Source organism: Peromyscus maniculatus, chromosome 11 (assembly GCF_049852395.1).
Source record: "Peromyscus maniculatus bairdii isolate BWxNUB_F1_BW_parent chromosome 11, HU_Pman_BW_mat_3.1, whole genome shotgun sequence".
Taxonomy (NCBI): domain Eukaryota; kingdom Metazoa; phylum Chordata; class Mammalia; order Rodentia; family Cricetidae; genus Peromyscus; species Peromyscus maniculatus.
Genome location: NC_134862.1, coordinates 61574636 through 61598381, shown reverse-complemented (window position 1 = coordinate 61598381; position 23746 = coordinate 61574636). Strand labels below are relative to the sequence as shown.

General features: G+C 43.5%; 1 protein-coding gene across 3 annotated transcripts in view; it reads left to right on the top strand.

Annotated features, from left to right (window-relative positions):
- Positions 1 to 23746, top strand: part of Rgl1 (ral guanine nucleotide dissociation stimulator like 1) — a 255966-nt gene that overhangs the window by 165918 nt on the left and 66302 nt on the right. For all 3 annotated transcript variants that reach the window (XM_076547614.1, XM_076547615.1, XM_076547616.1), the window contains one exon: positions 16246 to 16454. In XM_076547614.1, coding sequence (XP_076403729.1) covers positions 16246 to 16454 — 209 coding nt within the window. The remainder of the gene's footprint in view (positions 1 to 16245; positions 16455 to 23746) is intronic.

Here is a 23746-nt window from a genome sequence, read left to right as displayed (position 1 = left end):
AGCAAATGCAGATTCCCACTCTCTGTTTTCAGATCAAGCCATCAGCTCAGTGGCATTTACAGTTGATAGAACGATAAGAGCAATGTGACTCTCAGAGACCAAGAGTTTAATTCATCATCTCCATCTTGATAGGAGAGGAATTCTGGAGAAAGAAGTCTCATGAGTTTAGTAACTTTTAGTTATGATAATGAACTGACCACTCTCAAGAAATGCTCAGAATAATAATGTTGGCGGATGCAGCAGGCCTTCATTGCTGTGAAGAGAATATATCAGTTTACTTTATTTACCTGGGATTTTTAGCTTAGAGTTTTGTATTTTTCATGGCATCTGTGGAGTCTCATGTGCCTTTCATAGATAGTTTAAAATAATGCCTACTGTAATTCCCTTTATAGAACTCATGGCTTGGTAGACCCGTGACCAGGGACAGAGCCCAGAACAAGACAGATAGGATTGCTGCTCTTCTGTTTACAGATAGTAGGTGAGGTGGTCTGGTGTGGCAGGGGGTGTGGGAGGTGTGACTACAGAGAGATGCTGGGGCATGGGGATTGATTTATGTAGATACTGCTTGTTCATAAGAACGAGGGCGAAGCCGTCTAGAAGATCATGGTTGACTCCCACAACACAGAAGGAGCTGATACAGGGGTCCATAGGCATGAATGAGCCTGCTGCATTTTAGGAATTTCATGCAGGTGGACGAGTAAAGCTGGGGCTTAGGGGGAAAGTGGATGGTGGTGGTGGTGAAGGTCAAGGGGATTGTTGGTCAGGGTCTTGGGAGTTCTGGCAGAAGGCTGGATCATCTCCAGATGTAATGGAAAGCTGAAGAGGTTTTGAGCATGAGAGTGACATGACCCGATTTACATTTGTTAAGAGTCACTGTGGGGAACTAATAATGGTTTAAAAGGCGTGAGTCTTCTAGTCGTGAAGTTGTAAAGAAAGAAAAAGAATTGTGTGTTGGTTTTGCTGGGGCAGTTCATGCTGCAAACATTCCGATCTCCATGCACGGTAAGGCTTAGTTGAGATGGAAAGGGCATTCATTGCTCCGTACAGTTCAGTGTTCTCCTAAGTTCCTGGCCTCCGCTGGAACACAGATAAGGGGACTGGTACCTTGATGAGTAATCTTATTCTTATGGTAAGTGGAGGATCCCTGTAAACAAATAGTCTGAAAGGCAAGCAGTGTGGCTGTTAGGAATAAACCTGCAGTTCATCCATCTTCATCTTCCACTGGATGGACCACTCAGTGCTGGGGAGGACATACGGGGCGAACTTCTGAGTTATAGGATAAATGGAGCTTTTGTAGATACTTTGCCTTCAGTGTAAAGCAGAGCATGCACTTTAGAAGTATCGTCTGGGTGCAGGTCACAGGTTCAGGGGAGGCTGGAAGCAGGCGAGTGGGGTTTATCACACACCCTCAGTTAAGACACGGCAATGGGATGGAGGGTGTAGAGCAGAACAGAGGGGCGCTGGTGTTAAATACAGGATGAGGAACTAGTGATGAGCCTGTGGGTCCACAGGGGAGTTTTACAAGTGCTGATATAGTATTGTGGCTAAGCACAAGTCTGAGTCCAGACCCACTGAGCATGTGACCTGGGACAAGCTGCTTGGCTTCTCTGGGCATCAGTTTCCTCAGTGGCAGAGAGGGAATACTAGATGTGTCTGCTGTATAACGTTATTATGAGATACCCACAATATTCTTATGAGTGTCCGTTTTTCTTAGACGAGAACAGATTTATTGGGCCAAGCAGTGAGTACCATTTTAACCTTTTGTTGTTCTTGAGGGAAAGGTCAATGAGTTCCAGGAAAGCATTCACAGTGCCAGTACTGCGGTCGCCACAGGAAGTAGGTGCTGAAACGTTTCCACAGGGCGGACAACCAGCGGGAAGAGAAGTGAAGGCAGAGGTCAGCCCCACAGGCTGATCGTAAAGCCTTCCTCAGCCGTCACAGAACCCGCTCGACTTCATAACATAAACACCCAAGAGAGATCACCAGGATCTTCTTGAAACCGCCTTGGGCTGTTGGCATGGATGTCAGGAAAGTCTTTATGTACTACAGAGCTTTCAATCTCAATATTTGGAATTTTATCCCATGGTTAGAAAAGCCATCTCCCTAATGTCAAGGTGAATTAGGGAACACTCGGTGATGTTGTTCTTTGTCTGCTGACCAGAAAAATGAGAGTAAGTAAGCTCACATTAGTTAATTTCTTCTTTGTCCCTTCAGTGAGCCTTCTTTCTTCCTGTTTTCACATTGTCACACCGTGTTTCTCAAGTGGCAGCCAGCACACCTTTTGCTATCTGAATGATCACCTTCCTTTTAGGGCTTCTGGACACAGGATCAGAAGTCAGATTTGTCCCCCAGAACCTGAGGTGATTCTCTTGAAGACTGTAGTGTTCGAGGGAGGAGACAAGTAAACCCCCAAGTTTTATGCTTTGCTTCTTGGTAAAATTTAAAAAGTTAAACTATTTTTTTAAATGTAGAAACTTATCATTGCTGTAATTGAGAGTTGGAACCTTCTTCTGAATTTTTGTATTTTATAAAGTTGAGTGGTGCCTTTGTTTAAAGGGAATAAATGAATACTAGAACCATTGATTGGTTTCCTGGTGCTGCTAGAGACAGCATAGAGAAGCATGCTGCTTTTTATAGAGATAAGTATACAGGGCTGCTATATACATGCATCTGGCCAGGGGTCCCGTCTGCAGTTACTACTCACAGTGGCACAGGACTGATTAGGAAGAGCTGTGCCCCCCTCTGTTCCTGTTTTCTGTGTGTGCATATGGCAAGGAAGCAAGCCACAGATCTCTGGCATTCCTAGCACGTGCCCATAAAACTCGCAGACGCAGATAGCTTGAAGTCTGTCTCTGTGGGATAGGGCGCCGTAGGCAGTCACCAGTCAGCGATGAGCCCAGGAATCTGCTTTCATCTTATTTACTTGCAGAGGAGGCACACTTATCTGAGTGATATCTTGGCAGCGTGTCTGGCTCTTTGTTTTGTCTATGACTTCTAGCAACCATGCAGTAGAAACTCAATAAATGTTTGTTGAATGGATTAATCGACTTAAGTGTGTTTAGGAGCAAATGAAAACAACCAAATTGTAAATTAGCTCACTGCTGAGAGGTGTAGAGAACACCAGCAAGTTCTCAATGATCTTTGGGTCTAGACCTAGAAATAAAATCTAGTTTCTTGCCATTTTACTCTGATACTTGTAATCCTTATCAGTGAATCTCAGGGTTCTATAGTTTTCCCCATTAGGGTTTCTGTGCATTCACTTGGCATTTATTTAATGTCTGTTGTGCATTATAAAGTGTTAAGCTTTATCCCTTCATGTCATTAACTGGAAAAAGTTCATATTATAATCTGTACTATTAGATTTTTTTTTTTTTTTTTTTTTTTTTTTTTTTTTTTTTTTGGTTTTTCGAGACAGGGTTTCTCTGTGTAGCTTTGCGCCTTTCCTGGGACTTACTTGGTAGCCCAGGCTGGCCTCGAACTCACAGAGATCCGCCTGGCTCTGCCTCCCGAGTGCTGGGATTAAAGGCGTGCGCCACCACCGCCCGGCTATTAGATTTTTAAATACCAGAAACCCCTCCTTTCTTTCATATACTGAGGTTTCCTTAGCATTCCATTTAGGCTCCTTGCACAGTGGAGGCTATTTTAATACTGTCTGCACTAAATGACATCAAGAGTGGGTCATGAGCCATGGGAATGATGAGCATGTTATTAGGTAGATAAGCTTTTTCTTTACAGCTGACACCTGCCTTTTTACATGTATATTTTTGACCATTAATATTTAGTGAACAAACTGTTTGCTTTTTCAATGTCTGTTCATTTGGAGAAGTTGTACCTCTGTTTCCCCCATCCATCAATATTTTCAATACTCTATCTTCTTCTTTTTCTTTCTTAAGTATCAGACTTTATAAATCTACCTTTTTGCTTCTATCCTATTTTGAATCATAATACTATTTTGTTTTTTAATTCTCTAAAAATCTTTGACTCAAGAGTAGATTTAAACCTGGCATGTAGGTAAATCAGTTCACTTCGAAACGGGATAGAACATGAGTCCCTTCCTAGGGACCCCTAACTGTTGTAGGATTTAGTAGTTCTCCATGCAGTCACTCATTGCTCACTTAACTCTTCTTGCACATTTTGGTGAAGTTGTTCATCCTTCTTAGACATGATTTAGTTATCTAAGAACATGTAATAATGAAGGAGACTTGTTTTCCTCCAAAGAAGGCCATTAATGCTAAGGCCATATTACTTTTGAGTGTTAATGATTTCAGTCTATGTAAGGAGTTAAAAATAATATTGGAGAACATTTGAAATGACAAGACTCAAGTTTTAGTGCAAGTAGTATGGCTAGAGGAAAAATTAAAAGGATTTTAGCATTACATACAGTATTTTATTTGTGGACAGCTGGTAATGTGCAGCCTTGTTCTTTGCATCTTTTACCTTTGTGTTTGTTACCTAGTGTTATAGCTGTCTTATAAGAGTTATTTGAAGTGTGTAGGTTCTAGGGTATTGGGTTTTGACACTCTTCAGTATTCAGATCTGGAGACTTAGTGTACAATACCATATTGTTTTGTGTTATTAGGCAACACATTACGATGGGGAAATAGAGCTGACCTACACTGATGAAGTAGTGAAATTCCTATAGTAAAGGGTGGCTGTAGAGCTGACCTACACTGATGAAGTAGTGAAATTCCTACAGTAAAGGGTGGCTGTAGAGCTTGGGCATTTGGTTCACAATGAGGGCTCAGCAGTGCACGCCAGCTCTCCCTTTTTTTCCTCTGCTTTTATAACGTAAAAGCAGTTTCTTAGAATTAAGTGTAGGAGAGAAGTACTCAATAAAAGAAAAATGTAGTGTCTCTTTCCAAGAGATGTGCTCAAGAGAAATTAAATTAGGTTCTCTATTCAATTGTCTGATCATATGCTTGAAGGGTCCCTGTTTATCTGTCAGGAAGCCATGCTCTAGGATATTACTCATGGTGAACACAGTACTTAGCAATAAAGGATTTGCCAGAGACCCCCATATCCCACAACTTCGTGTGAACTATAAAACTGCATTTTATATTTGAATTTTTAAGTCACACATCAACTTTAATTTTTTTTTTTTTGTATTGGAGAGGAAAAGAAACAAACTGTAGCAAGAATCTTAGAAGTTCTTATTAATAAAATCAAACCTGGGAGCCAGGTATTGGGGTGAATGCTGGAAGATCAGAGAAGCAGAATAAGCCACAGCTACCTCACCTTGCCAATTCCTCAGCTGATCCTGTTTCCTCAGACTGGAAGCCTCTCAGTATTGGTGAAATTATTAAGGCCACTCCACATAGTTAAAAGGGAGGTTTATTTAGTGGCGTAACTTAAGTGAAGGGATAGGTAGGTTGCAGGGTCTGGGAAAGGCATGGCGCAGTCCGGCAGTGTTCTCTGGAGAACTCTGCTTGATTTACCTCCAGCGTCCAGGGCCCAGGAACCAAGAGAGCCCACACATTTTGGTCTTGGGTCTTCAGGGTCCTCTCTTGGCCCTGCCTTGTATGTGTGACAGTTACCAAAGCCTCAATGGGGGTTGGAACTTCCAGATCAAGGTTGGAATGGCTACCCACTACATCTCAGTCCTCATCCAGAATCAATCTCAGCTGAACTGTGCTGCTCAAAAGCCTAAAAGCTTAACCAACTCTAATTCCTGGTCCTCACGCCTTATATACCTTTCTGCTTCCTGCCATCACTTCCTGGGATTAAAGGCATGAGTCACCATGCCTGGCTGTTTCCAGTGCGGCCTTGAACTCACAGAGATCCAGACGGATCTGCCTTTGGAATGCTAAGATTAAAGGTGTGTGTGCCACAATTTTCTAGCCTCTGTATCTAGTGGCTGTTCTGTTCTCTGACCCCAGATAAGTTTATTGGGGTGCACAATGCTTGGGGGAACACAATATCACCACAACAAACTGTACAAATCATGATGGGGATCCCAAAAGGGAGTGAAGGTTTCACTGGCAGATTGATGATGGGGCTTTGCTCTCTCTGTCTCTGTCTCTATCTCTGTCTGTGTGTGTGTGTGTGTGTGTGTGTGTGTGTGTGTGTGTGTGTGTGTGTGTGTTCGTTCATGTGTATGTGTACATGTGTGGCAGGATATTCATGAACCTGTGTATGCTAGTGTATATGGAAGCAAAGGTCTTTCTCATTCACTGGATGTCTTAGTTTTTGAGACGGCCTCCCTCATTGAACATGAAGCTCTCTGATTCTGCTGCATTGTCCCACCTATTCTGCCTCTGGGTCCCATGGATCCTACTTTCTCTATAATAGACAGGTGCTGAAGTTCCCAGCTTTTTTATGTGGGTAGTAGGGCCCCGAACCTAGGTCCTCATGTTTGCATGGAGTACTTTGCCAGTTGAACCACCCTGCCCCCCAGCCTAGGGTTTTGGTTTTTAATGCTTGGTAGTAATGATGATAGTAATAGTGGGAGACATTGAAGGTTTTGTTTTGCTTTTTAGATTTATTTATTTTTATTGTATGTGTATGGATGTTCTGTCTTTATGTCTGTGCACATGTCTACAGTACCCATGGAGGTCATGAAGGTGTTAGATCTCCTGGAACTGGAGTCACAGATGGTTGTTAGCAGCCCTGTGGGTGCTGGAAATAACAACCTGGATTCTCATGAAGAGCAATCAGTGCTCTTAACCACTGAGCCATCCCTCCAGCCCCCTCATAGTGGGAAATGCTTGGTTTGGCTGAAATTGAACTAATCCCATAGGAATATGGGAAGAGAGGTTTCTTGATGTGGTGGTACACAGAATAGGAGTCAAGCTAATGACTCTAAGTTTGAGAATGTCAGGCAGCTCTTTCTCCACCCGAGCTTAGGATCTGTGAACCTGAACTTAGAACTCTTTCAAGGAGATCAAGCCCCTGGAAGCTGCTTGTGGGCTTTATAGGTTGGTGGGAAAGCTCAGGGCTGTGGAGAAGGCTTTCCATTCATAGCTGGCTTCATGCACAAAGACTAGTAGGTCAAACTGAAGCTCACTACCTCCTGCTGACACAGACAGACAGACAGACATTGGTTACACAAATCAGACAAGAGTCCAGACAACAAGGACACCTGTGGACCTGGGACCCCAGCATCTGCAGACTTTGGACGTTGGAACCTCCAAGCGAGAGAACAAGGAAGGGGAAGGTTGTGATTTGGGAAGTTCACTCTGAATACTACTCGCTGTGGGACCGTGTGCGATGTTATTTAGGAAGAGCTGCAGTGGTCATCCTAGTTCAGATCGAAATCCTTCAGCTTCTCAAGGTAGCAGGCGATTTCTCTTCCGAAGGTAGATGACAGAACATTGGAACGTTAAGGTTTCGCTCTAGTTTCTACACTAAATGGACCTCAGAAGCAGAAACAGCAGCAGGGTGCAGTAGTCACAAGCATCTCAAGTCTCAGGTGCTGGGAGCACTGAGGCAGAAGGATCGCTTCGAGTGCTAGGGGTTCGAGGCCAGCCTGGGCAGCAAGACCTGATTTCAAGAAAAGAAAAATAAATGGATAAATAAGTAGAGAGACAGAGGGGAGACAGGGCTGCGCAGCAAAATCTGAACCCTTAGAAGATGTCCAGAAATAGTAATTTGTGTTAGAAATGTTGAAGAAGTAGTCTGTTGTGGAAAAACAACTTCCTGTTTTCTCAGGGAAGGTTCCTAGACTCTCTGGGGGCGATCTAGGAAACCCTACTGAGACAGGATGGAGGGGGATGGGGTTTCTGTGTGAGAAAGGCTGGCTATTGTTTGCTGTTAAGACTCCCGTGGCATTTTTCCTGAAGATGAAGGACACTCATTGCAGACCTTGGCCATGGGGCTTCATTCGGACAGGTGACTTCGGGCAAGGTCAAAGCCTGAGGGGTTGTTTTTATTGCATTCATTATTGAGGACATGCTGAGGTCTCCTCCTCCACATCTCTCCTCTTTATCGTATTCTAGAGGCATCGTTTTCTGTCTTCTCTAAGGTCAGAGACCACAGTGGCAACAAAATACTTCACTTGGAGTGGACACAAAGTGAAAAGGGTCAGCTGCCATGGACACACTCTGAGGACTCCTGGGCAGTGGGAGGCTGAGAAACCAGCTCTGCAAGAGCACTGTTTTGTCACGTTTGATGAACATATTCCCAGCATAGTTGAGTTCATACTAACAGGATGCCATTGACTAGCGTCAGGAAAGAATATGCAGGGTTGACAAGTGGTACATGCTGGCTGGGCGTCGGTGTCTTTGCATGATGGAAGGTGCATATGTTGGTGCGTGTGTACATGTGCAGTGCGGTGAGAATTTCTTCTGGGTTCTCTGCCCACAAATGCCGTCACAGAATTTGGCACATGCGCAGGTGTCCCGTCTCAGGTTGCTGGCTCTCCTCTTGAAGCCTCTCCTCCGTATTTTTACATTCAGCTCATTGCCATCTTTAGTCTGTCACTCCTGTTTTACATAACTGCCCGGAAAGAGTAAATCTTGTCTAGTTTTTGTTACAGATTTCTCTCTGGGACCTTCTTCCCGCATTTGAGATTTCTTTTTATTGTTCTGATCGCGTGTGTCTGAATGTGGGTATATTGGTGTCCGAGGAGGCCAGAGGCATCAGATGCCCTAGACCTGGAGTTAGAGACAGTTGTGAGCCACCTGATGTGGGTGCTGGGAACTGGACTTGGGTCTTCTGGAAGAGCAGCAAGTGCTCATGCCTGAGTCATCTCTCTGGCCCACTTTTAGATTTTTTTTTAACTGCCCCTTGGATGTCAATTGGATGTTTTTAAGTTAGTTCATACCACTATACGAATCCTTAGAGGGTGGTCCACTCAAGTTGTGTACTTCTACTTTTAATTAATTAATCAGTTAATTAATAAGGTTTGTATGTGTAGTGTGTGTTTTGTGTGTGTGTGTGTATGTGTGTGTGCGCGCGTGCACACGTGCGCGCGCGCAGGTGCACGCATGGGTATATGTAGGCTAGAGTTTAATGCCTTCAGCTTCTCTCCACTTGACTTTTTGAGACAGGGTCACTGAACCTGGAACTCACTCATTGGCTGGAGTGGCTGGCCAGCATGCTCCAAGGATTCACCCATTGCCACCCACCTCCCAATGCTAGGGTTATGGATGTGTTCTGGCGGCTTTTAGTGGGTGTTGGGGATCCAGACTCAGACTCAGGTGGTTGAGCTTGCTTCCCAGGAACTTTAAAGGAGCCATGTCCCCAGTTCCTCAAGTCCAGTAGTTTCTAAAGCAGGACCTAGTGCTTCTCCTACAGCCCACTTCTGTTTTCTTTTACGGTGGGTGACACTATTTGTGCACAATCACCCATGGCAGAAATTTGGTAACTATCTCGGATTCTTCCTTTGCCTTGGTCTTTTACCTCTGCATATAATTACCCACCAAGTCTTCAAGGTTTTCTTTTTATTTCCTAAACATTCTCTCTCTAATCAGCTCTTTGCTTTGTACCAGTTAAGATCTTTCTGCATACCCCTCTGCAGTACAACAGTTCACCAGTTATTTTCCTAGCTTTAAAGCGGTCCTCATCAGTTCATTCCTCAGTACCAATTTCTCTGACTACGGACAGAGCACACCCTCCCCATTGGCTTCCCATTTCCTAGAGGCCCTGGCATCTCCACCCCTAGGGTGTAGACATCATCGAACTCCTCTGTGGTCCAGCAGGCCTCAGCTGACTATCTAGCCAAGCCATCATCCGCTGTCACATTTGCCTCTGCGACTGTCTCCCCCTCATCCTTCATTCTCCTTAATGACTTTGTTTATGCCGGGCTCTGTGCCCGCTGTGCCCCGGCCAACATTGTGCAGTCACAGTGTGGGCACCGCCTACTCAGGAAGCCTTTTCTGGCACCTCCAGCACACTGGGTCCCTCTTGGTGTTTCCAAGAACCGCTGTTTGTCTCTCCACATTGCACTCACATTGAGTTATGTTGGGACTCAGAAAATGATACCTCCCCAAGCAGGTCCTTCGGCATTTTGGGTGCTTTGAACTGAAGGACAGGGGTGTAAAAATGAGACCTTGCTGACCTTTTGACTTTTCTTCTTTTATCTCCTCAAACAGACACTAAACCACTTCTTCCCCAAAGCTGTTGGAAGATCTAAACTGTTGCTCAAAGCTCAGACCATCTTTCTGTGTAAAATTTGGCCATAAATAAATTATACCCAACCTACACCATCTGGTAGTAGCTGCTAGGACCCTCATTCCAGAAGGGGTTCTGCTCTCTACCCAGAGGAAGACACATGTGGTGGTTTGAATGAGATGTTCCCCGTATTCTTGGGAATCTGAATACTTGGTCCCTAGTTGGTGGTGCGACTGGGGTGAGTTTAGGAGGTGTGCCCTTGCTGGGGGAAGTATGTCACGGGGTGGAGGGGTAGGGAGCTGGGGGGTGGGGGGCGGGGGGTGGGGGTGGGGGTGGGGCTGGGCTTTATGGTTTCAAAAGCCATGCACTGTTTCCAATGTTCTCCCTCTAAGTCTGGTTTAGAGTTTGAATGTGAGCATTCAGTTGCTGCTCCAGCCACTTGTATATCTGCCTGCTGCAATGTCCCCCACCTCAACCCCACTGGTGATGGACTCTTACCCTCTGGGACCCGAGCCTTCCTCCTACAAGTTGCCTTGATCATGGCATCTTATCATAGCAGTAGAAAAGTAACTAATACATCGCACTCTACAGGAAGAGTCCCGGCAGGCCGCGCTGGGTCCACCCCTTGCTCTGCTGCACAGGTCATGCCCCTGTTGCCCAGTTGAGTTTCTACATGGCTGTCTATTCTTCACTGATCGTGAGCACAAGCACCCTGCTTTCCCTGAGCCTTCTTTTCTGAAGACTCACAGGTCATGGAAGACTTTGAATAGATAATTTGCTGTAGGTTTCGCCTGTTAACCTGTCTTTAGTTGTGCGGATGGACCCTGTGGCCTTACGATGGGTGAGAACCAGTACCTTCTGCTTCTGTGGTTCTCATGGCTTCCTTCGTGTTTCCTCTATTGTACTGAACAGCAAGGCTGCTTAGAGTGTAAGGCTTCGCTGGCTGGTGGTACTGTTGCATTAATATGTGAGTGAATAACTAGATGACGAGATAGAAGAGGTATCTATTCTCTCTCTGCTCACTACATGCTGCTAGCAAAGGACTGTTGACCTCATCTAATAAAAGTATGGGACACACTATCAGTATGGAAATTCCTAAACAAACCAATGTGAAATTTAATGTAATCAATACTATATTATATATATAAAACCATATAGTCAATCCTACCAAAGGACACATCTCCAGAGGATGTGAAATAATTTAATTACACGAAAAAGAAACCTGAGGTCCTCTGTTACTGCAACACTATTTACATTAGTCAAGGTGTGGGATTGTGGGTGAGTGAGTTGTAAAAGCATGGTGTATATGCACACAGTGGAATCTTATCCATCCTTAAAAGGATGCTGTTACTTCCAGTAACATAGACAGAACTGGAGACATTATGTTAAAGGAAATAAGCCAAGCACAGACAGACAAATGCTACATGTTCTCACTCAGTTGTGGGTGTTTAAAAAGTTGTCATGTCAGATAGAATGGAGGTTTTAGAAGTTAGGAAGGGGGAGGGGAGGCAGCTAATGAGAAGGTGTATAATTAGGACCTTAGACAATGGTATTAATTATGCACTTCAAAACAACTAGAGAGGAATATAAAGGTTGGAAACATGCAGAGGTGATAATATTTGCTGTGATAGAAATGTTAATTATCCTGATTTGCTCACTTCAAATCATAAACATGTCTTGACTTACCCTGCCCATAAATAAGTACATACATATATATGTATCTATGAAACTCATATTTACATTTAAAATAAGGAGTATTTTTTTTAAGTTGTATGGGTAGGTCCCAAATACCACATGAGACTTTCTTATATGCCCACAAATTATTTAGTTATTTATTGTTCATCTGCAATTAAAATTTTGTTCAGCATTCTTTAACTGGTGTGTTAGCCTAGCAAAAGAATGAGTCCATACTTAAGTAGATGTTCACACCATGCTGAAGCTGGTGTTGATCCTGCAGTCCTGGATCCAGAGTTTTCATGAGCTTTGACAATTAGGAATTTGCACATACAGCTAGGTTACTTGGGCAGAATTATAGATATTTATGCCATGGGCATTAGGCGTGCTCTCTTAGAAGAAGCTGAGCTCTGGTAGCAAAAGAGTTGACCAAAAAAACAGCCATGCAGCATTTTTGTGGCCTTGGTATCATGGTCTTGTCAGCAAAGTCATGGGTTCTGATTAAACCCAGATTGAGCTGTTTCCTGTTAGCGTGCTAAACCCACAGGGCAGACTCAGGCCTCCTTGTCTGGCTTTCCAAGTCTGACTTATTAAACGCTTGTCTGCCAAGGGTTCTACCCGTTCCTTTAAAACTTCAATTAGAGGTTATTAAGATAATACAAACAAAAATTGGTTCTGAAGTCTCTTTAAAGAATTATGGACCTATAGAATCTTTTGCTCTGAAAACTAAACTTTAACATTTTGGTTTATCCAGTCTGGTATATGGCAGATGAATTTAAAAGAGTGTGTGTGTGTGTGTACACCATGGTGCACTTGTGGAGGTCAGAGGACAACTTCTGGGAGTCAATTCCCAGAATTGAAATTAGGTGGTCAGTCTTGACGACAAGCACCTGTACCAATGAGCAATCTTGCCGGCCCAGTGGATATATTTTTACATCTCATTTCTGTACAATTTCATTTCAAAATGATTTCAATAATCAGCAGATAATTTTAAGTTTTTATTTATTTGTTTTGTGAAAATATACTCTGTTTGAATATTGGTCAGTTAGAACTCACCTCGAAACAAAGCAAAACAAAATCCTGGTCTGTCCAGTGACAGCAAGCAGCCTTTAGGGTATTCATTAAGAATATAGAAACTACAGGAAACATTAAGCAAGTGCACGGACCACTCCAAACTCACTGTTGAGTTTTGTAAGAATGGTTCCAGCCAGCAACACAACTCTGTACTTTATTTTATGATACTGCGGCTTGCTCATTGCATTCACAAATGAGCCTCTAGATCTGAGCACTGAGCACATTGTATTGACGGTCCCTTAAGTCACCATGCTTCTCTCTGACGCACAGAAAGAAACACCAGGGAGCAGGAATCAGTCAAGACACAAAGGAGAATCACACGTACAGACGGAAAGGAAGTAAACACAGAAGAGGAGGCTGGCTAGGGCAGCCATTCCGTTCCTCAGGGAGCAGCTTGGCGGCTTGCCAGATCTGCTCTCTGTGGGGACCATGTGGTCACATTCTCTGACAAGCACTTTTCTCCATGTTTGAATTCTTGGCCATATCAATATCAGTGAAAAATTAGTTCTTTTAAGCCATCACTACTTTCAATAAGAAAAGTCTAGTTTTTGAGTGGAGTTTGCATTCCAAAGTAAGGTAAGACTCATCAACTCACAAAACTGCTTGGTAAGGGAGCCCTGGCATTACCACAAAGTAAGGAAGCTTAATTTAAAATTAGAGCCTGACCTTTCCTCCCAATGAAGAGGCTGTGCCTCATGCCAGGAACACTGGCATTGAATGCTTTTTTAACAACTACTGCATTATTGTGTAGGCAGGTAATTATTTTGACAGAGTCTTTGAAGTACAAAGCAAAACCTACAAAACATCCTTACATTTTAGTATTACATTAAGAAAGAGATCAAAGAGGTCGGGCAGTGGTGGCGCACGCCTTTAATCCAGCACTTGGGAGGCAGAGCCAGGCAGATCTCTCTAAGTTTGAGGCCAGCCTGGTCTACAGAGTGAGATCCAGGACAACCAGAGCTGTTACATGGAGAAACTTTGTCTCGAAAAATGAAAAAAGAAAGAAAGGAAGGAAGGAAGGAAGAGATTAAAGAGATATAGATGTTTTTAGATAAATGTTTTTTATTGTATTTAAAATTTTATTTTTACTGTTAATTTATTTATCTGTGTATTGAAAAAGGGTCTCATTTTGTATTACAAGCTGACCTGGAATTTACTGTGTAGCTCAGGCTGGCCTTGAATTCTTTTGCCTCAACCTGTGGATGACTGGGTGGATCAGTGTGAGCCATAGTCCTGGCTAATTAGCATTGTATTTTATAATGTCTTCACTTATATTTTTCTTTCTTAAAGTAGGAAGTGGTACCTTGTAGTTTATTCTGAAGTTGTGTAAGATGTTTTTAGAATAAAGGGGATGGACACGGGAATGTGTATCATACCTACTTGCTAGAGTTTAACGTCATATGTGGACACATTGAAGCCTAAGAAAGTCAGCAATGAAGGAATGTCTTTGACTTTATTGAACTCTGTAGTCTCCAAAATTGACACAAAACCTTCTCTTAAAGCAAAACAATGCAAAACAACCTAATGTTTTACAGTGCATACTCAAAGTAGTGCTGGTACCTAGTAATTAAAAATGTGATTAAAGTTTGAGACATCCATCTTTCACTCATTGTTTCTGCTCTAAGTGAATTGGAACTTCTGTGGGACAGATGGACACTATGGCTTAGCCCTCAGTAACACCATACAGAGTGGAAAAGAACAGCGCCTAGGCCTTGATCAGAGCCAACAGTCCTACGAGCCCTAAAGGAGACCTTTGTCCTTGGACATTTTTCTTTCTTAAACCTTTTATTTATGTGTATATATGTGTTTGCATGCACATGCATGCATGTGTGCCACATGTGTGTTTATGCCCAAAAAAGTCAGAAGAAAATACCAGATCCCCTAGAGCCCAAGTTACAGGCCCTCGTGAGCTGCCTGGCATGGGTTCTGGGAACTGAACTTGAGTTTTCCGGCCGAGTAGGAAGCATGAGCTGCTGAGCCATCTCTCCAGCCTCATCCTCAGAAAACTTAAAAAATGAAATAAGGAAACAGCCATGCACCGCTTACATCGTAGCCCTCCCGTCAGTTCCCATCAGCAGTTAGAACGACATTGAGCTGTTCTAACCTAACGTGGGTGCTGCCATGCGGGTCTCTCTGAAAGCAATCCCTGGGTTAATTCCTTCCTGCAGTTGAACTTCTGACAGGGCAGGCGAAGGAAAAGCAAATGCAGAACTCAGGAGCCACAGTCGTCATTAGAGACGCCTGTCTCTTTTGTCACTGTGATTTCTGTAGGACTATTTCAGTTTAGGACTTTAGGCAACCTAGCCTAAGTAATTCAATTTATAGTTCAGACAAATTGCCTGGTAGTTCTTTGCACCAATGAGAATCTTTGCACCAATGAGAATAATTATTTGCTTTGGAAACGGATTTATTGTAGAACTCTTGTAGGTCAGTTCCTTTAGCACCCACGAAGGAGTTCAACTTGGAAATGACATCTGCTTGTAATTAGCTAGGCACAGAGTTACTGAGAATGCAAGGCACACCCTTATTTTTCTCAAGTTTGATTCTCTTCGCTCATCCTCAGTTTTCAAGCCCTTCACATTTTATCACCGATCTTTCCACATTATGGTTTATGTGTATTAATATACAATGACACCTACTGATACTGTACATCTGCTTTTCTGTGCTAGCTGTTTCTCATAAGCACATACTCTCTGTGTTTGCAAATTTCCCGAGGGCAGGGCTGTGCACCTACCACCCTTTCCGTTGTTCCCCTGGGAGGGCTCCATGCTGCACAGGACGGCTGTTTCTCACCCAGTTCTCTTGGCTGCTGGTGGTGGTGGTATGAAAGTAGACTGTACATTGCTGTCTATGAACTGAAGACTGTTAGATCATGGTGAGATCTCCATATTGTACCATTGGAAACAGACTTCCACCATTGCTGATTTTTCAGGCTGTGACCATGATGTCAGCTAGCTCATACAAACCCTATGCATTATATGTATATATTTGTGTGTATGTATGTGTGTGAAAATTATATATAATTTTAAATCAGTCAGCTTTCCAAAACCATTATGTGTTGACTCTTCTGGCATACCCTGGTAGGCACTGTCTTTAAAAATGAGTTTGAAGACTTTAACAGTACGAAGAGGATCTAATAGCTGACATTTGCTAAACTCTATTCGGGCGATAGAAAACGGCTTTGATAAAGTATTTCCAGCACCTTGCTGTAACTAGGGATGGAAGGAGAAGCTGCTGGATAGCTATGAAGTAATAATCTCTCTTTCTTCAGAGAGAAAGAGAAGCTGTCTCCACACACTTGCCTCCATGGTCACTGTTCTGCCACACTGTGCTCACAGGAGAGCACACTTCTTTATGGGACATTCAAAGTTGTATGAGAGTATGTGGAATCACTGACTTTAGCTATTACAGCATTTTCAGTATACTAACCATGGATTTGTCCCATAGGTTGAAGGGGACCAGCTGCCTCCAGGTCACACAGTCAGTCAATATGAGACCTGTAAGATCAGGACCATCAAAGCTGGCACTCTGGAGAAGCTTGTGGAGAATCTGCTGACGGCTTTCGGGGACAATGACTTTACCTACATCAGCATCTTCCTGTCGACCTACAGAGGCTTTGCCTCGACTAAGGAAGTGCTGGAGCTGCTGCTGGACAGGTAAGGTGAAAGGGTGAGCGCCGAAGCCAGCCTAAGGCTGCACCCGGGCACAGTATGGCTCAGTGTCAAGGGCGCTGGGAAGGCCGGAAGGAGGAGTAAGGAGAGGGGCCAAAAAGACCAGCCTCTGGAGCTAGTGGCATGCGGGAGTCAACTATGTGGTCTGTTTCCAGGCTAAGGAAATCTCATTCAGAAAGTTCATAAGGCTGGGTATGGTGGTACATGCTTCTTATCTTGGTACTCAGGAAGCTGGGCCAGCCCGGACCACATGACAATGCTTTGTCTCAGAAGCAAAAGGAAAACCAAGCAATAGCTGAAACCTATGTAAAAAAAATTTCAATAGAAGAGTTAAAAGTAGGTATTATAAACATAGTCAACTATTTATAAATTTCAGTTTCTGTTGCCACCCCCCTAATTTCAAATTTGATACGGATTAACCTTCAATTTTTATAATTTCTGTACAAGTACACAACCAGCCAGTAATCTCCTTGTTCTGGGGACCGAGTGTGCTCATAGGTATGAAGTATAGCTCCATCCTGGATCCGGAGGAAGCAGCTGATGAGTCGGGGCTTTGGCAGTGACAGTCTTATCAACACTCACGTTGTATTCAGTGTTACAGACATGTATGGTGACGTCCATGCTCCATGTCGGTGAAGAGCCTGTGTACCTGAGCACTGTACACTGTGACTCACATATGGACACATCTTTTGGTCTCCCCCTTACTTTTGTTTTATTTATAAGAACTTAGACATTTTATAAATATATTGTTGTGTTGACTTGATTCTGAAAAAAGAAAACTGTCAGCTAAACAATTATTTTAGAATCATGAGACTCCTCACTCAGATCCTTATAGTCTGGGGTTTCCTGCCTAAGGAAGTGGGAGCCAATGCTTTTTTGTTAGGCTCGTTATATATGTGGGTTTGTATGTGTACATGTGTGCTTAATTTTAAAGGTGTATGCAATTATGTTGAAAGTATTAAAAATTCCTATACTATGGAAGGTATGAAAAGGAATATTAAAGTTCTCTCAAATTGCATTTTTCTCAAGTAACACTTACTAGGTTTTAAAATATAAATATTAGTACAAAGAACAAAATTAAATAAACCACTGTCTAAATAGGCAAATAATATAATATTAACAATTAAAAATAGAAGTAATCCATATATGTGGTGAAAGTTCACACAATTCAGAAAATTATAAAAGCAAAAAATGAAATTTCCTTTTCTCTTGGTTTCCTAGTTCCATTGAAACATGGTGATTGTTTTTCATTCTTCCCCAAAATTTATATATATACATATATATCCTTAATATACAATGTGTCATATATTGTCTTTATAGGCTTATTTATTTATTAGAAGTGTTTATTGAGTACATTGTAAGAGGGTACTAGGCCTAGCAGTAGCAGCACTTCCTCCTTATATAGATTTTTTTTTTTTTTTTTTCAAGACAGGGTTTCTCTGTATAGTTTTGGTGCCTGTCCTGGATCTCGCTTTGTATACCAGGCTGGCCTCAGACTCACAGGGATCTGCTGGCTCTGCCTCCCAAGTGCTGGGATTAAAGGCATGCGCCACCACCACCCAGCTCTTATATAGATTTATAGCACATACATCATTTAAACTGAGTGAAGCAGAGTATACAATGTAGCCTACAATTTTCATTTTTACATATTTATGCATTTTTGGAAATATTTTTGTTTGTTCAGTGAATCAGCACATGTAAAAGGCTGATAATAGTGGCTGGCATATTGAAGGTTCAAGAAATGTAAGTTACTATTTCAAAATAAGCACATATAGGTGGATTTTCTGGCTTCTTTTTTGATGGCTTTCTAATACTTGCTGAGTTGATAATTTCATAGACAGAGAATTAAGCACTTTCTAGTTTTTAAAATTCTTTTTAAGAATTTGTGAGCACAGTACCACAAGGAACATTTTTATGCACACGCATAGTTTCTGGATGTTTCTTGAGACTCTGATAGGATAATCTCATACTAGAGTAACTAATGCACCAAGATGTAGAGTTTTAGAAGCCTGCCAGATTGGCCTCCAGAAGGTTGCACCAGCCACACTGCTGCTCTGAGCATCTTACCACAGGCAACATTCCCCAGCTGGTGATGTCTGTCTCTTCAGCTGAGCTATCTTTACTATGATTGGATTGTTGACAGGTTGTTTTGGGTTGCCTGCTTCTTGTGTTTACAAGTAGAGTTTGCTATTTCAAAAGATACTTACTGATCATTTGTTTTGTGTGACCTCTTTTCCTATCCTATACTCTTTCCCTTTGAACTATCTTAATCTAATTATTAATCATCTAATTGTAATTCTTTGTATATTAAAGGAATTGGGGTTTTTTGCTTATAATTGTGTTGGAAATATTTTTTTCTAATTTGTTCTTTGCTTTTAACATCTGTTCATTAAATACTGATGTATAACTATTTTATGTAATAGTTCTGTCTGTCTTCAGAAAGGCTTTGAATAAATAACTTTCTTTCCTAGGTTATGGTTATTGACAAGAATAGATTTGTCCTCAAAGTATTTGTTAGCTTCCTGTCACTATGACACATAGCTATCATAATCAACTTATGAAGGAAAAAGGTCTGTTTTTTTTATCAGAGTCTCAGATGTTTCATTCTGTGGTCACTTGGCTCTGCTGCTGTCACAGTGTGTCCTGGTGGGGATGTGCAGTTAAGTGTGTCCTGGTGGAGATGTGCAGTTGAGTGTGTCCTGGTGGGGATGTGCAGTTGAGTGTGTCCTGGTGGGGATGTGCAGTTGAGTGTGTCATGGTGGGGATGTGCAGTTGAGTGTGTCATGGTGGGGATGTGCAGTTGAGTGTGTCCTGGTGGGGTTGTGCAGTTGAGTGTGCCATGGTGGGGATGTGCAGTTGAGTATGTCATGGTGGGGATGTGCAGTTGAGTGTGTCCTGGTGGGGATGTGCAGTTGAGTATGTCATGGTGGGGATATGTGCAGTTGAGTGTGTCCTGGTGGGGATATGTGCAGTTGAGTGTGCCATGGTGGGGGTGTGCAGTTGAGTGTGTCCTGGTGGGGTTGTGCAGTTGAGTGTGTCCTGGTGGGGTTGTGCAGTTGAGTGTGTCCTGGTGGTGTTGTGCAGTTGAGTGTGTCCTGGTGGGCATGTGCAGTTGAGTGTGCCATGGTGGGGATGTGCAGTTGAGTGTGTCCTGATGGGTTGTACAGTTGAGTGTGCCATGGTGGGGGTATGCAGTTGAGTGTGTCCTGGTGGGCATGTGCAGTTGAGTGTATCATGGTGGGGATGTGCAGTTGAGTGTGTCCTGGTGGGGATGTACAGTTGAGTGTGCCATGGTGGGGTTGTGCAGTTGAGTGTGTCCTGGTGGGGTTGTGCAGTTGAGTGTGTCCTGGTGGGCATGTGCAGTTGAGTGTGTCATGGTGGGGATGTGCAGTTGAGTGTGTCATGGTGGGGATGTGCAGTTGAGTGTGTCCTGGTGGGGGTGTGCAGTTGAGTGTGTCATGGTGGGGATGTGCAGTTGAGTGTGTCCTGGTGGGGTTGTGCAGTTGAGTGTGTCATGGTGGGGGTGTGCAGTTGAGTGTGTCCTGGTGGGCATGTGCAGTTGAGTGTGTCCTGGTGGGGTTGTGCAGTTGAGTGTGTCATGGTGGGGATGTGCAGTTGAGTGTGTCCTGGTGGGGTTGTGCAGTTGAGTGTGTCATGGTGGGGGTGTGCAGTTGAGTGTGTCCTGGTGGGCATGTGCAGTGGAGCAAAGCTGCTCTCCCATTCAGGGACACTCACGGAGCATATATTCTTTATGGTATACTGATGTGGCCATGTGTCATGTACTACAGCATAAGGAGCTGAGCCATTTTCTGCATGACAGGACTTGAGAAAATATTAATCCTGGAATAACATATGAGTTTGGTGATTCATTTTTTATTGTGGTTCTTATATAATCGTTCATATCTGTAAGTAGAAATTGGAGAATTATGTGAATTTTCTCTTTCTAATACTTCGTAGCTGTAAAAAAATGAAGCCTGGTAACTGTTGGCAGGCAGTGTGCGGAAATGAAAATCCCTTACAAGGTCACTTTGAAATCGGTGACCTCTTCTCCACAGGAGGTAACTTCACTGATAATAGCCCACAGATGTCCCCAGTGCGTAGAGGAGTACACATAAGCTCCAGCTGTCTGTCTTAAAGACTGGACACACACACCAGGAATTAGAGTGTTTAGTCTATGACTTTTATCTGATGATTTTTTTTTTATGTATTTTCATTGTTCTATGGATAGACAAATTGGGATTTTTTTTTTTTCCAAACACTAACTGCATAGCAATGATTAGATCCAGTCTGCATTCAGGTCGCACTGAACTCAAACTATCAGTTGAAGTATAGCTAAATGGAGACTAATGATTTAGTCTGCAGCATGTGGGTAGGCTTACGGCTGGCTTCGAGTGTGATCTCATAGTTCAATCGGTTGCTTGTTTCTGAAATGAGAGGATTACGTGCTGAATACCTGTGCAATGTAATACGAGGAAAGCACTCTGCAAGACATCATATATCGGATATAAACGACTTAGCTTCTGCCCTGAGGTGGTTCAGAAATGGAGTACTATGAAGCGGCTGGTGCTTAAGCTCTGGAGCCCTTCACCTGCAGGAATCTCCCCATGATGCTGTCTGTATTCTTAATTTTGTATTCCTTTTCCTTCGGAGGATCCCTCAGATTGCAAAGGCCAGTCCCATCAGACTTAGATCCACCCTTCAGGACTTAATATTTTCCTACACAAGAGAAGGTTGTCACACACGGACTAAGTCAATCATCGTACTCGGTGGTATAAAATAGAACTCTAATATGTGCTGGTGTAGGAGCTCAGAGAAATAAACCCCACTTATTTTGCTTTCTCTGCAGAAATTTAACCTTGTCTCTGTGTGTGCCAACCTTAACAGGAATATTTCTTCCTCAGTCCATTTCTTGCTCACACTGAATTCTTGTGGCCATGTTTCAAGTCTCCGCAGAAAGCCAACTGTAATTCGGTGAAATGCTGTGCTCCTAAATTGGCTGTTAGGATTTTTAGTGCTTATGACGAAGAGGAAGCAATTGATTGTCCAGGCTCACCTGTTCTGAAGATGAGCATTTGAAATACCGTTTTCCTACCCGTCGGCTGGGAGACTCCTTTGGGAGCCTCCGGTAGAATTTATAAGGTGTTTCCTTTGCTGTCTACTGTGGACGGAGAAGGAACACGGGAAGCTGATTGCAGTATGTGCTAAGCCATTAATAACCAGACCAGAATAGACGCACACAGATGTTGCATTGTTTATTTCCCACCAGAGCATGGCTTATTTGAAGTTGAGCTTTGATTTCCCTTAAGACTTCAGTTGTTTTTCATGTAGGGAAGTGTTTATTTTCTGGGATTTCTTTTTAATCTTTTCATAGTTCTATTTTTTTCCCTTTTCTAATACGGGTCTGTGTGATTGACAAATAGACAGTGGTCTGAAGTCATGAACAGCTAACTGCATGTTAGGCTATCCTCTGTTGGGGTGATGGGAGCCTCACAAGGGCTCCTGTTTGCTGTGCTTTTGCTGTGTCCCAGACTTGACTCTGGATTTCCTTGCTTCCTTTTCACCCAAGAGGAAGTTACTTCATTGGGGTTTGACTGTGTTGGGGCTTTGAGATTTTATTTTCTCTAATGTCAGGCATACACATCACTCAAAACAGTCTGATCTTGCCACTCCCCTGTCTAAAGAAGTAGGGAGCAGATACCACCGAAAATGCCTCACCTCCAATGCTGGGGAGGCCCGCTTCAGCGAGCAATCTTCAGTGAGGGCGGGGAACGTCCTACAGAGCTGTGGATCCTGCTGTGTTCTCAGACACTCACTTTCTCTGATAACTAAGTTAGCAAAATGGGGAACAGGGAGAGCCAGGTCTCCAGAAACCCCGGCCAAGCCGTTTTTGGCCCTCAGGTCAGCGTGGAAAGCATCAAATTCTCCTGCACAGCAACTGAATTCCCTCAGAGGAGAACTCGTGGGAATTTTAAAGGTTGAAGCCCTCCATAAACCTATACTCTAAGGCGATAGTTTTGTTTATGTCACAGAGACAAGGTTGATCAGTAGGTCTTTGAATGAATTTCTTCTTCCCATATCAGCTTGCCTGCCGTGTGTTTCCAGACTTTATCTCCTACCATTTATTCATCATAATTGTTTACAAACGGGAAACCCGAGCCTCAGAAGCAGTCAGTCAGCAAACAGCAGAGGGGATTAGAGCCACCACGGTGTACTTCAGACCCTCTCTCCCGGTGTGCCCAGCACCTCCCATGCTGACTCCGAAAGCAGGGGTGACTGGGGAACCCTTCTCAGTCATCCTCCTCACGGCTTCCTCAGTCCATTTTCTGACGCTGCCCCCTGCACAAACTTGGGAGCAGTTCTCTACGCCGCCCGTCCTCTCAGTTGTCAACTCCAGCCTTACTTATCGCCGTTGAAGACCAAGTACTCATAAGCCGGTGTGTGAGCGATGGTGGTGGACCTTGCCGCGGTCCCCAGCGTCTTGAATTTGTAATGTGTGCTGGTAGAGAGCGACACTCAGCAAGCCAACATACAGAAAGATGTGCTATAATTAAAACTGCCGTGACCCTCATGCCTAGAAGTCCAGCACTTTGGAGGCTGAGGCAGGAGGATCACTGTACATTTGAGGCTAGCCTGGGATACAGACTGGGACCCCGTCTCGACCCCCTCCCACCAAGATGTTTTAAATTTTCTTTGGAGGGTTTTTTTCTTAGGCCCAAATTACTTCCTTCAGCTGGAGTTTTAAATTTTTTTTTTTTTTTTTTAAAGTGACCTTTCTTTCTTTCAACCATGAGATTTGTGTGTTAGGCACATGTACAATGCTGGGGTGGGGCATGAGAATAAAAAATCTTAGGTTGGTTTCCACTTTGCACTCTGCCGTACTTTTAAGCGTCCCTCAGTGTCTATGTGACAGAGGCTTAGATTCATGCTGGCGTGTGGCGCCCAGAGAAGGCAAGGGATTGCTTTGCTATCGTTCCTTCAGGAGGAGGTTTCCAGCATTGTCCCTCTGTTCTTCCAGGTCAAGGGGAAGAGGCTCTCCTCAGGGAGAGCTGTAGGAAGCAGGTGCTGGAGGTACTCAGATTTAAGCTTCTTACAGCACACTCACGAGTTTTCTGTCCCTCTGCCGTCTTAAGATTGCTAGTGTTCAAGGCTATTGGCTTTAGGAACTCTCCCCTGAGCTCCCACAGGGCAGGTGGGAAGAAGTAAACAAGGGTCCCGATGAGGTTTCCTCCTATGTATGAAGATGTTGCGATGTAATGGCCTGCTGGCTTCTGGGTGCT